The 13858-nt window shown below is 43.5% G+C and overlaps 2 protein-coding genes across 15 annotated transcripts in view; one reads left to right on the top strand and one right to left on the bottom strand.

Moving 5' to 3' along the window:
- The window catches only part of SPIRE1 (spire type actin nucleation factor 1), a 202485-nt gene extending 189030 nt beyond the window's left edge, over nucleotides 1-13455 (top strand). For 2 of the 5 annotated variants that reach the window (XM_029231574.1, XM_029231593.1), the window contains 6 exons: nucleotides 2025-2198; nucleotides 5978-6115; nucleotides 6690-6760; nucleotides 7282-7309; nucleotides 7407-7543; nucleotides 9808-13455. In XM_029231574.1, coding sequence (XP_029087407.1) covers nucleotides 2025-2198; nucleotides 5978-6115; nucleotides 6690-6760; nucleotides 7282-7309; nucleotides 7407-7543; nucleotides 9808-10066 — 807 coding nt within the window. In that variant the 3' untranslated portion in view covers nucleotides 10067-13455. Of the gene's footprint in view, nucleotides 1-2024; nucleotides 2199-5977; nucleotides 7310-7406; nucleotides 7544-9807 lie in introns of those variants that run through there. The other 3 variants (XM_029231583.1, XM_029231604.1, XM_029231598.1) reach the window with 3 other exon arrangements.
- PRELID3A (PRELI domain containing 3A) overlaps nucleotides 1-13858 on the bottom strand; it is a 92268-nt gene that overhangs the window by 12534 nt on the left and 65876 nt on the right. For 3 of the 10 annotated variants that reach the window (XM_029231647.1, XM_029231620.1, XM_029231654.1), the window contains exon 6: nucleotides 13436-13551. The exons of 3 other annotated variants lie outside the window; for them this stretch is intronic. In XM_029231647.1, coding sequence (XP_029087480.1) covers nucleotides 13436-13551 — 116 coding nt within the window. Of the gene's footprint in view, nucleotides 1-2481; nucleotides 2653-13435; nucleotides 13552-13858 lie in introns of those variants that run through there. 4 more of the 10 variants (XR_003794848.1, XR_003794858.1, XM_029231632.1 and 1 more) reach the window with 3 other exon arrangements.

Raw genomic sequence — 13858 nt, 5'->3', positions numbered from 1 at the left:
TTTTTGCTGTTTTCCGGAGACTTCCAGGCTCATGTAGGGGCTACTCATTTCTCAGACAGGGGATGTGGCACATGAGGCCCTTCCAGGAAGAGCTAACAGGTCTGCCAGCCAGAGAAAGCCTGAGAAGGCTCTTTCTGTCCCACTTGACTTCTAAAATACTTGCAGGCAAGATGCAGGGCTTCAGTCAATAATTCTACCAGCAGCCAACCTGATACCTAATTATTCTTCAGATTCTCATGAATAAAACACTGGACTACACTCAGTCCATACTTTTAGGCTGCGATGAATCATCAGGGGTTCAAATGAAGCAATGATAGAGGTCCCTCTTTCCAGGTGAAGGGAGATAGTATGGATCTTGTGAAGAAACGAAGTTTGAACCATGCTGATAGTGTTGAAATTTGATCAGTCTTCTCTATTCCCAAATAATGTGATTAAAGAACTAATGATTTCATGGCAACTCCTGTTAGGATTCCTCTAACTCCTAAATAATCACCACACACTGATATATGGTGAAGTACAGCCTCATCAGTGGTTTACCAACTGAAAAACAGAACTCTGACCCAACAGGTTCAAAGTTTAAAATCCAAAGACTTTTGTCAAATAAGTTATTTAGCAAAATACACAGTTATTGTCACAACTGGAAAATATTGTCACAACTGAAAAAGAGAGAACTCCTTTTTTTTTTTTTCCACAAGTCCAACGATTAGGAGATTCTTTTCTTCACAGCTTTTCCTAGAAGTCAGTTTAGCATTCAGCTGTGTACCTGGCCTTGTGATCATATGACATCATTGTTGAGGTTAGGCTTAAATTTTAAAATTATCAGTGTAAAGAAACTGTCAGATCGGGCTTCCCTGGTGGTGCAGTGGTTGAGAGTCCACCTGCCGATGCAGGGGACACGGGTTCGTGCCCCGGTCCGGGAAGATCCCACATGCTGCGGAGCAGCTGGGCCCGTGAGCCATGGCCGCTGAGCCTGCGCGTCCGGAGCCTGTGCTCCGCAACGGGAGAGGCCACATCAGTGAGAGGCCCACGTAATGCAAAAAGATAAAAAAATAAATAAAATTAAATAAAATAAAAAAGAAACTGTCAGATCAACTACAAGGATTTTTTGGCTAGTGATGGAAGCTTTACCAAGAAAGGCCCGTGAGGTATATTTCCTGGTGAAGGGGAACTCAGTGTGTGTGTGGTCTGGCTGTCAGTTTTTTATGGAGGAGAGGAAGATACAACCCACATGCCATGGCGGAGAAGGGGCTCAGTGAGCAGGCAGGGGAGACCTGTGGTCGGCACAGAACTCTGCCCCCAAAGTGCCTCTAGACACCAGCTGAGACAAAAGAACCTCCAGGTCAAAGTCCTGACTTTTCTTGCCAGTAACTTATCTTGGGAAATCCATAAAATCACACTCCTTTAATGGTAGTGCCGTCTAGCTTGGTAAGTATTGTTTTTAAAAGTATGATAATTTAAAATTTTAGCTATGTTTTAGAAAACGTGGAATCGTTTTGTATTTATAAGCTCTCAACTAAAAATGGCAGAAATGTCTTTGTTGTTACTGATTTTCATTTTTATTGTATCTTCCTCCCTTTCCTTAGGATGTTGAAAGTGTAATTCTTTTCATCATTTGGTCAGATGATTGTGGATGACGCCTCTAAATGAAGGCGACTTGTTTTTAAGTACCAACCGGGGGAGGGGTGGCTGCGTGGTGTATGTTTCTGCATTCGCCTCTGGCCTGCATCCCACCGAGCCCCGTGCAGGAGACTCAGTGTTCACAGGACAGCCGAGTTCCAGAAAGCTTAAGTGTTGCCGTGTGAACTCTGAGGTTCTCTAGGCATGGTTGGGCTCCTGACTGATACATGTGGATGCAGACGATGGCATGGACTTGCATGTGGAATCTACCATTAACATCCTCCGTGGTGTTTTGTTTATTTTTGTTCCATGCTCTGTAATTGCTATTTGTAGGTCACTCATATTCAGCATTATTTTCTCCTTTTCTTTTTCCCCTGCCGTTTTCTTTTCCTTTATCTATTGTTCAGGTTCCTAGGATAACCAGAGTATGGCCAACGACACCTTTCCGACCGCTTTTTTCTACCCTTCAAACAGCTTCTCTGCTCGGCTCTCACCCTTTGGAGGCAGCCTTGTTGGGGGTAGCAGGGGCTATGTATTATCTGTGTGAGAGAGCTTTTACCAGCAGGTGGAAATCCGCAAAGGTTGGCCTCTTTCTGCTGGTTCTGGGAATTATTTTCCTCTCTGCCTCTTTGGCAGTGATCCCTCAGCTACCGCACTCTGCAAAATTAACAGCTTAGATGGACACTTTGCTTCTGTTGATTCCAATCTTTGGTAGATGCGTAGATCACACCATGATCTCAATTGACAGGACGACAGTGAAAGGACAACAAACTCAGAATGCAGTGGCATCAGCACAGAGGAGCTGTGGGCGGTGCTTCTGAGCCCCCTGATTGAACCACGTCCCCCCACCCCCCACCCCCCAATCAGGGCCTTCCCCCAGCCCAGGGCCGCCCCACCCTCAGAAGAGCCGTTGCCCATACACTCAGCTGCCTGGCCAGGGAGGCTCGGGCACTCTTTCTCTTCTCCAGCACCTTTAAAGCTGTGTTGTGATGGTCAGGATGTTATGTGGTTGTTATGAAAAATCACCGTGCTTCTCTGTAGAGAGAAATTTGAAGTTTTTTTTAATTGATGTGATTATTTAAAATATTTTAAATAATTCTCATTTTGTATTGTTTTTGAGATTTTCATACAGAATACATTTTTTAAAGGAAGTATAATAGTTTCCGAACTTAAGTGGGATAAAAAGCCTCGGACCATATTGAGGTTTCCCCTGCCCCCAGTGTGACCCAAGCTGCTGACCTGCTGACCAGGTGTCGGCAGCCGCCCAGCCCGGCTCTCCACCGTCCTCTGTTTACCAGACCTGTCCTGGATAAGCGAACCAGCAGCTGGTTTCTTTTTCTTTATGACCCAGCTTGGTTTAGAAAAGAGACTGAATGTAAATGAGGTACAACAGATTCCTTTCTCTTTATTTGCCGTGAAATACAGGATAAATCTCTTCTTTTTTTCATTTTAGATCTGGCCCTGTGAGCACATGGTCAGATGCGGAGGTGGCATTTAATCCTGTCCCTCCTGCTGCTGTTTCTGAAGATCTGCTGACATTTTATTTTTATTTTCAACCCTCCCCAAACAGTCTGTCTACTAAGTCTACATGTGACTTTAGACAGAGAACACCTTGAAATTTAAAGGTGAACTTGAAAAAAGAAAAGAGTAATTAAACTCAATATTTGCTATTTTTATTTAAATCTGCCTTCCTTTGGTTTATTAAAAACAAAAACCAATGGTTGTTTTGGATAATTGTCAAATATCTGCTACTTATTTATGAAGTTTTTGCTAACCAAGAACACTCTAAAATATGACCATTTCCACTTCTCTGGCTCAGTAACCAGATTATACACCATGCTCTCTGATTTCTGTGCTCCCTAACTCTGACCCCTTTTGAATGGTAAATATAACCAGAATATTTAACAAAAACTCAGCCATTTTAGTGACATACGTAACAGTGAGTTCTAAAGGCACATCTGCTCCTACAGTATGTTGTAATCTCTGTTAAAACTCTTTAAGATTTAGCTTCCCTTTCCTAAATTTGGAAGCCATACTGAAGCACAGAGCAGCCAGAGAATCAAAGTTGTGCTGCTCTGGTCCCTGGAGTCCATGCCATGAACTGAGGTCAGTGCCTGCTGCAGGTGTGACCCGGCCCATTGTAACAACGGGGACTAGGCTCGGCTCATGGGTAGAACCCTGAGTGCTCTTCACATTTTGGGGCATCATCATCTCAGCAAGATCTGTTAAGGTTTAATTTGGCTTTGGGGATGTTGAATTAATATTTTTTGTCATTTGAAAAAAATAATGAAAGCTATTCTAGTAACTATTATTTTCTTTCATGTTGCATTAAAGTTTTGTTGTCCTTGGGAAAGCACCAGAATTAAAACATTAGCATTTGACCTGATGGAAGGTATTTTACTAAAGGGTAATCTGCTTGAAATTTTAAAAAAGAACAAGAACACAGAAAAATCCACTATTTCTTATTACATCTGATGGAACACTGGATTTGTGCATGGGTCAAAGCAGTAAGTCGGAAGTGTGCTTGACTGGCCCCTTTATGACTTGAGACTGAGGACTGGGAGCTGCAGGCTGTCTGGGTTGCTGTGTGTGGAGCATCCCCGCCACCCAGGCGTCGCAGCTGTGACGTTGGCACCAGCACCATCTTCCTAATACACGACAGCCAATCTCAGGGAGTGGTCTTCTGCTTGTTTGCTAGATTCATATGTTATTTTACTCCAGCTCAGCAATATTGTCACATAGGTAACTGTCAGAAAATGTACGATAGTCATGCTTGTTGCTGATGACTAAAGATGACCGTAGGGATACTTCTTATGAACTATGTCAGAAGCTGAGAAAAGTCGCTGTTCAGACGTGTGCAGCTGACCCTACTATCTGTGCACAGTTGTGATGCCCAGCATTCGGAGGCGAGCCCGTTGCCACACTCTGTTCTCAGGGTCAGGCGAAGCTCAGGAAATATTGGACATGCCAACTTTTAAAGCTCTTCCCATTGAAAGAAAATTGGGTAATGGTGGGTTTTTTTGAGTATATCAGACATTCTAGAGCACATGAATTATCCTCCCACCTTCCAGATACTAAGCTCTTCATCTTAAACGTTCAATTGCAGGATTTTTTCCAAAACATTTTTAGCAAATTTCATCTTCCCTAAGTTAGCTTGAACAGAGATGATTTTGTATTGATTATTTGTAAGAAGCAGTAGTTCTGCAAACTACTTTTTTTTTTTAGTAAATGCTAATGTTTTTCAAGTTTGCAACCTAGATTTTTGTTTTTCTCTGATTGAAAGACAGAACTAAATGTTAAAACTCCATAAACTGACTGCACTCATAGTCCTGTGCTGTCTCCTTTGGCTTGTTTGATTCCAGAATGCCTGTGAGCAGCACTATTGTGTGTGTGGGCGTGAGTTACAGTGTGTGTGCACCGAGGACATCGGGGTTGTGTCGCTCCGCCACAATAGCCCTTGTGAAGTCCAGCAGGGTGCGGGCGCACAAAACCGTTCTGTCTTTCTACTGGGCCCACCAATCAAGCGCAGGGCCGGCTGGGGAGCAGATGGTGTGAGGCTCTTTATTCAGTGGGATCAGTTACATCAACATCTTCCTCCACTGTTGTTAGGGAAACCATTAACATAAGACAGCCAACTTCGATATTTATCGTCAGAGTTCTCTGAGTGTCTCCACATCTGTCCAGTGCGGACTGTACTTCCGCAGTTGTTTAAAAGTGATGAGAGATCTGGAGAGTGTGGGGCAGCCTGACGGAAGTGCCTGCTGGCTTCCAGGTCCAGTTCCACTCACACTGTTAGGAGTTTTTAGGCTGTGCTGATGTAACTTACCACTAAATAACGCTTCTCAATATCGATTACTAACCACCTTCTTTTGGCTATTCTGGGTACCACAAATCAGTTTTTAAAACAGTACCAATGTTGTAGATTTGCTGTTTATTAGCAGATATATACAACACAAAAGTAAATAATATCTTTGTGTAATCATAGGAGAAAACTGACAGAAATTTGGTTTAGAACAATAACATTTTTTCCCCAAGATTTCAATGCATAGATATGTAACTCCACTTCATGGGATAGAGATACCTGAGGCAAAACATCTAAACAAATGTGAGGAAATTTTATTAATTGGAAATTTCAGTGGCTACAGTGTTTCACATGGTCCCGGAAGTTTTCTGCCATCTCTTGTCTCAGTGTAATTAGAAACTGTGTGGTCCCCAGAGTGAGCCAGCTCTGCTCCAGTGTTTACTGGGAAACCTCTTTTCTTCTCTGAAGCTACTAACCAGGTGACTGATCTGAAGGGGAACTTTGCCTTGCCAGAAGGGTGGTGGGAGCTTCTTATTCATGTGGAATTTTGAATTTCAGGAGGAATTCTGCTACCCAGTGGAATGCCTAGCACTTACTGTGGAGGAGGTGATGCATATTCGTCAGGTCCTGGTGAAGGCAGAGCTGGAAAAATACCAACAGTATAAAGATGTCTACACTGCTCTGAAAAAAGGAAAGGTAGAGCCACTTACAGTTGATGGATCAGCAGGGTTAGAAGATTGGTCGCTCACAGGCATGTCCCCTGAGGACACTGTCTGGTGGCCAGATGGCATAGGACTTTGGGGGGATTCTAGGAGGTAAGAGGCTTACCCCGTGGCAGGCAGTCCCTTTTCTGCCTTGCTCACAAAAGTATTTTTGAGAAATTGAAAACCAGAAGGTTAAAGCCACCATAATAAATAATGGTATGCCTTCATAAAACAAGGTCTGCCCTTAGTTGTTACACTTTTAAAGGATTGTAGAGAAAATGTATCTGAGAAACAGAGAAGACTTTTTCAGAACCTTCTTCAGGTTGCTTTCATGGTGGCAAGACCCTTGAGAACTGGGGTCTTTTACTACCATTTAAAGGTAGAATTATAATCAAATACAGAGCAGATTATAATTATCACAGAACCAAACTTAATAAAAGGGTCTCTAAATGCTCTTCTCCCTTTGTCTACTAAACTTTCCACATATAAATGTGTGTCCAAACATGCAAATTAGGAAATTAACTATTGGCAATGCCTTTTTCTCCTTTAAAATTTTTATTTTTTAGCTCTGCTTTTGTTGCCGAACCAGGAGATTTTCCTTCTTCACTTGGTCTTATACCTGTCAGTTCTGTAAGAGGTAAGGCTTTTGTAATTGATGACAGCAGTCAAGGATCCACTGTTTCATCATTTTTCTCTGAGGAACAGTATTAGAAATAATCCAGTCTGTTATCATGTGCTGTGCTTGTAAGTTAGTAATAGTGATTGCTTCAAGAGTGGACAATTATTTGATATTAAGCCTGGAAAGTTTCTCTGCATGTATTTCTTTTCATATCCAAGATAGGTCTAATAATAATATGTCATGTTGAACAGAAAAAAATAGATGTGACTGTCACGTGATCCCAGGATAGACAAGTAAGAAAATCCCAAACAGACGTAAGTTGATCCTTTCATAGGACACAGTTACTAAGAGTTAAGTTTTACGGTGTGATTGTCTTTTTGGCAATCCAGTTGTCTCAGTTTGTTACGTTCTGATAGAAGAAGCAGAGAGTCCAGGGGACTTACTGTAGAAATTCACAGCCACGCAGCCTGCGGCTTCTCTAACTCTGCAGTTGCGTTCGTGGTTATCACGCTGAGTAACACTTCTGATTTTGTGTACAGGCCGGTGTGCTCACAGTGTTGCAAAAAGGTAAGCTAAGCTTAGTGAAATCACAACTTGTGCTAATTTTATTGACTCTGCCTCTTTTAACAGTACTGCTCATTCTCAGTTTTATTTGGGATACTAGATGCGGCTGCCCTCCAAGCCATACTCCACCCTTCCTATCTTTTCATTGGGACCTTCTGCCTTGCAGAGAGGGGAAAGTTGTATGAGGCCAGAAAAACCCTCCACTGGCCACCATCGGCCACTTCGGAGCATTGCCAGGTGAGCAAGGGGCCGGGTCTCCAGAGCATCCTTTGTGAAAGGCGAGAGCTCTTTTGAGGACTGTGGTGATATGGTGGGGTTTTGGCTTGCAGGAGTTTGGGTGGGTGGGTGGCTTGGTTTTAATATAGTTTTGACTTGTACACAAATCTCCAAAACTTGCCAAAGGTCACATGACAAGGGATGATGGCTAGCTCCCTGAAAGATACTTAATCTCTCAGTTTAATTTTTTTTCTCCTTTGGAAGTAATTACTTTTGTGTGTCCTTTAAAAGTCATCTTTAAAACTGACCTTGTTTTCAATGGAGTTGAAAACTTGAACATAACAGTCTAATCTTTCTTTTCTTCTTTAGTTTTGAAAAAAATCTTTTTAATCCTGTGTTTACAGTAGTCTGTGATAACTTTGGCTTACTTTCCTATTGTAAAGACAGAAATAAAGCTTTATGCCAAGAGCTGGCAATTTAAAAGAAAAAAGGTGCCCGAATAGCAATCCCTTTGCATTTAATGCAGAGTAAGGTTAGTGTTGGTCCTTAAGAAAGATAGGAGGTCAGACCACACGCTGGCAGGGCCCAGGGTGTTGGGGTTTTATGTACCAGCGGCCTCCTATTTGGGAGGGACACTGGTGTTGGTGCCAGATGCTGGACGGTGGCCATTCTGCATGTCAGGGTCTGTGGACAGTGAGGTGAGGGAGCTGAGAGCCCAGCAGTAACCTGTACCCGAGGTTCCTGCCCCTGTGTTCAGTCCCCATCCTGACCTCTGAGTATGGGCTGCTGTCCACGGGCTCAGGGCAGGCGAACTATGGTCTGTTCTTTCCTGCACTAGCTCTATGTTCCTGTTTGGTTTAATTAAAATAGTGAATGAGTAGATGGTTCCTAGTTATTTCCAAAAACTACCCACAACATTTACGATGATGTTGGTCTAGTTAACTCCAGCTCTCTGGAATCCAAATAGTCAGTCACCCAGATATAGAGAATTGTTGTGGAGCGGGAAGCACATTTGATAAATACGAAATGACAAGAAAGCTGGTCCAAAGATAACTTTTCAGGATTTGTCATAGGATTAAGATAAATTTACTTCAGTTTCTTATAGTCTCACCTATCATCTACAGTTAACTAATGTTCATTAACCATGACACAGGGTCACTGGAGAAAGAACTTGAAGTTTTCTCTGAATCATCAGAGAGATTAGCAACATGTACTTCATTTCATTTCGGTTGTTAAAGTTCATGATCTGTCTACGTATAGTAGTCAGGTGAATACTCTGAATATCCTATTTTCCAAAAATTCTAGAAGGGATACTAAGAGCTTTTAGTAGTAGTATTTTTTTTTAATATAACGTTATTTATTTATTTTTAGTTTTGGCTGCGTTGGGTCTTCGTTGCTGCGTGTGGGCTTTCTCTAGTTGCAGCGAGTGGGGGCTACTCTTTGTTGCGGTGTGCGGGCTTCTCACTGCAGTGGGTTCTCTTGTTGCGGAGCACGGGCTGTAGGTGCACAGGCTTCAGTAGTTGTGACACATGGTCTCAGTAGTTGTGGCTCACAGGCTCTAGAGCACAGGCTCAGTAGTTGTGGTACACGGGCTTAGTTTCTCCGTGGCATGTGGGATCTTCCCTGACCAGGGCTCGAATCCGTGTCCCCTGCATTGGCAGGTGGATTCTTTACCACTGTGTCACCAGGGAAGTCCCGTATTATTATTTCTTAGTAAAAGGTTTCCTGGTTTCTTTCTTTAAAAAATTTTCTTTTTTTTTTTAATAATTTGACATGTCTTTTTTTAATTTTTGGCTGCGTTGGATCTTCATTGCTGCGTGTGGGCTTTCTCTAGTTGTGGTGAGCAGGAGCTACTCTTCATTGCGGTGTGCAGGCTTCTCATTGCGGTGTCTTCTCGTTGCGGAGCACAGGCTCTAGGCACGCAGGCTTCAGTAGTTGCAGCACACGGGTCAGTTGTCATGGCACATGGGCTTCAGTAGTTGTGGCGCATGGGCTTAGTTGCTCCGCGGCATGTGGGATCTTCCTGTACCAGGAATCGAACCCGTGTCCCCTGCATTGGCAGGTGGATTCTTAACCACTGTGCCACCAGGGAAGTCCCCAAAAATATTTGGAAAGTTGTTACCAATTATAACTTCTTCTTTGGACAACACTGACATGACTAAATCACCCACCCATTCCATCATGTTTTGCCAACAGATTTACTTTTTTTGCACATATTTTCTTAGTATTGCAGTAGAACTATAAGTAACAATAATGGATGTCGTAAATGTTTTGTTTTTTTCCAGATTGTCCTCAAAATCCAAGTCTGTGGACAAATCAGATGAAGAACTCCAATTTCCCAAAGAGTTGATGGAGGACTGGAGCACCATGGAGGTGTGTGTAGACTGCAAAAAGTTCATTTCAGAAATCATCAACTCAAGCCGGCATAGCCTGGTGCTGGCCAACAAAAGAGCCAGATTGAAAAGGAAAACGCAGTCTTTCTACGTGTCCTCGGCAGGCCCTTCGGAGTACTGCCCTTCAGAGAGGACCATCAGTGAGGTCTGAGCCCCGTGCATTTGTGTGCAGAGTCACATTCGCGAGAGAACACTGAGCGGGGCTGTCTTCTCGCCGCAGTTAACTGGTTCGGGTTTGCATGAGATCAGGGTTTTGCTACATCACACTGTTCCACAGACTGAACACTGTCTTCATATCAGCCAGTCCCTTGTCTGCACTGAGAGAGGACAGTAGTTTGAAACTTGCTTCTGTGTGTGTGGTGATTTGGAGGCCAGAAACTTTTTCCTTAGTTCAGTTCTTTACTGTCCCTCAAATAATTTTCTGACTGAGGCAGAAAGCTTCTGGTGTGAGAAATCGGTCTAACACAGGCGTCGAAGTCAGCACAGTCTAAGAAGTAAGTCATATTGGCATTTCCACCCGACAGTGTTCCTGCCTGATGCACACAGATCCCTGGAGGCTGGGCCAGGCTGTTACCATCTCACAGCACAGAACCTACAAGGATTTGCTCATGCTCTCAAACTGGTTTTAAATTATTGTTGCTCTGAGATAAAGACTCGGGAGGGACTTTACTCCACGCTCCAGTACAAAGCATCTGAATAAGCTGTACGCTCAAGTGGGCGCCCATGTCCCCCACGCTGTGTCTGTGCCCGGGGAAGTGGGGCAGTGTCTCTTGAGGCAGGTGCAGGGCTTTCCTTGTCTTGAATGTATTATGGTTACTAGTAGTTTTATATTGGAGGTCTAAGATTTAAAGTTTTGTGGCATTTGGGGACAAGGGCAGGCTAGAAGTTTGTCCAAAAGTTGAGTATTTTGGCCAATAGAAGAAGGGCTGTGAGTGCGTCGGCCACGCCGCAGGGAACGAGCTGGAGCGCTCACATTTCCAACCGCGGTTTTCATAACTTTAGTCTCGCCATCATGACTAAATTAAGCCACAATTTGGTATCTGAGGTCTCAAACTGAAATTTATTTTTATAAATGAATTTTAAAAGCAAAAACATGGTCTAGTTCATTTAAAATTAACCTGCTGATAGGCTTTGTGGATGCTTTTTGCACACGTTCTCCTTGTAAGTGACTTGAGTAGGACGGGTTTTGATGAAGCCAGGTTGAGGCGGCACCATACACTGTCATTTCTCGACTTGTGTGGCCCATTCCGTGGCCATCTTTATGATTTTGGTTTGCTTGGCAGACCAGCCAGTCAAGTTGCCAGTCATGTTTGGAAGCTCGGTTAATGCACATGCACAGCAGTTTCCTGAACACTCTCTAGAACACACCTGTAGTCAGCACCGTGACAGCACCGCTCACCAAAAGGCAGGGCAGTCACACTTCACACCACCTCACAATACAGGAACATTTCTATAGCGAATTAACAGTAATACCTCAGAACTGCCCTGGTAGTGGTTTTACGTGACTGAAATTTATAAATTAGTAAATAGCTTAAAATTACTTACACTTACAAAATAAACTTTACCAATTGACTGAAGTAATGCATGTTAACAGTTTGTCTGTATTTGCATGTAAAAGTGGGCCACCAGAGAACCCTTACTGATTATGGAAACATTTAAAGTTTTAAAGACTCTCACATAAGAGCTTTAAACATTATATTGAGTGAATCTCATTTATAAAATTTTGGTGTGGGCTCCCCTGGTGGCGCAGTGGTTGAGTCCGCCTGCTGATGCAGGGGACACGGGTTCATGCCCTGGTCCGGGAAGATCCCACATGCCACGGAGCGGCTGGGCCCGTGAGCCATGGCCGCTGAGCCTGCGCGTCCAGAGCCTGTGCTCCGCAGCGGGAGAGGCCATGGCAGTGAGAGGCCCGCGTACCGCCAAAAAAAAAAAAAATTTTTGGTCTGAGCAGCTTCTAAACAAACAACCACCAGGAAGGGTGCAAGGGAGATGGGGTGGTGTTTGTATCCATGAACAGACCAGACCTAGGAGAGTGTGCTTTTTAAAATAACGACTTGGGCTTCCCTGGTGGCACAGTGGTTGAGAGTCCGCCTGCCGATGTAGGGGACGCGGGTTCGTGCCCCGGTCCGGGAAGATCCCACATGCCGCGGAGCGGCTGGGCCCATGAGCCATGGCCGCGGAGCGTGCGCGTCTGGAGCCTGTGCTCCGCAACGGGAGAGGCCACAACAGTGAGAGGCCCGTGTACCGCAAAAAAATAAAATAAAAATAACTAGTTTTTTACAGGTGTTATTAAAACACAAGAAACTAAACCCCCTAAATGAGAATCCCATCCACATTCACAAGGCACGTAAAATCTAGCACATCTAGTCTTTGACTTCACTTCTCCAGGTTTGTGACACTGTGCAGGTTGTCTGGGCATTGTGGGCGCCTCTTAGCAGAGCGTCCACAGCACTGTCCACAGCACTAACAGGCTTTGCCAAGTGTATTGAAGACGTCAAGTGGGTGGTAGGTCTCCGTGGGACAGTTTGCAGAAAGTACAGTAGAAGAGGGCACATGGCACAGCTAATATTGTAGAAATCAAATCAGCATCACTATCTGGTGCCAAAACAAATGCTTGCACTTACCCCCTCCCTTATCCATGGCATGTATCCCCAGCACCTCAACCAAATCGGGTAACTTCCAGAGGGTCATTCACTGCCAGCCTGTGGGGCGTGGTTTTAGTCCTCAGCCTCGTTTGACCTGAGGCCTAGCTTCCTTCCTCCCTTCCTACTGGGATAACACACCTTCCCAGGCCTCCTCTTTGTCCTGGTTGTTGGCACTTACTTCTGGTCTGACAACAACAGCATCATTGGCTGGCTGGTCTCCTGGAGCCTGATGTATCCCAGCGGGGGGCTTCACTTTCACCCTCTCCCTCCAGGCTCACACCCTCCCTTGCATCCCCTGCCTCATGAGCTCACCCTTCTCACAGCTGAACTTTCTGTCAGTTTAGGATAGATAAGAAAGCTTGTAAATACTGTAATATAGTAATTAATATTTGAAAGGCGTTCATTCAGTGGACAATGAGAATTAACTCTCCCAAGGCAAGTAAAAGTTAAATCAAGTAATTGATTTGTACGTCGACTTAACAGTCTTACTAGATTTCAAGTCTTAGGCCTTTCAAATTAAACCAGAAAGTTGTTATGTAGGAGTTTTTAAAATGATCTTACATTTGATGAGATCCCATGAACTCATAAACTCATGTCATGTGATTAGCACCGTGAGCTCATACCATGAATTTTTTAAGGCTTTTATTTTTCTAACTGTATTAATAAATGTTGGACTGATTTTAGGTGTCACATAGGAGACATGAAAGTTTTAAATTATGTTGCTGTTTGCTAAAGCAAAATAGCAGACAATTTTGTACATGCAAAACTGCTGAAGGGCCATGGGGAAATGTGTACACGTTGACCTGGCTTCCTGTGTGTAAAAGTCAAGGTACTGCTGGCATGCAGTGTGACATGACAGTACTAAACGTTTTCCATTAAAGTCTTTTAAAATTTATCGAGGGGAAAATAAATGACTTTACATCATACCTTCTTTGTGGAGTTCCTGTTGTAAAATGATGATGTCTTTTGGTAACTAGCTGTTGGAAACCACCTAGGTTGGGAAGACAAGATATATTTATATGACATCAGCAGTTTACGATCAGCTTGAGAAATACAATCTACAAGGACCACACTGGAAAAATAAATGAATATGAGCAGTCACCGTAACTCTGCTGTGTCACCGAGCAGCCTGCCTCCTTTTTCAGCTCAGCAGGGTAGGAAACTAAAATCTATAAATAGTATATATAACAATTATTATATAAGAAGTCACATCTATGGAGACAGATTATGTATAGAAAGATAAAGCTTTTATTTTTTTTCCTAAATCGAATTCCTCAAGGTATATATTCTTAAAATGT

Source organism: Monodon monoceros, unplaced genomic scaffold (assembly GCF_005190385.1).
Source record: "Monodon monoceros isolate NGI ecotype Baffin Bay Population unplaced genomic scaffold, NGI_Narwhal_1 Super_Scaffold_1, whole genome shotgun sequence".
Lineage (NCBI taxonomy): Eukaryota > Metazoa > Chordata > Mammalia > Artiodactyla > Monodontidae > Monodon > Monodon monoceros.
This window is presented reverse-complemented; position numbering and strand designations above follow the sequence as displayed.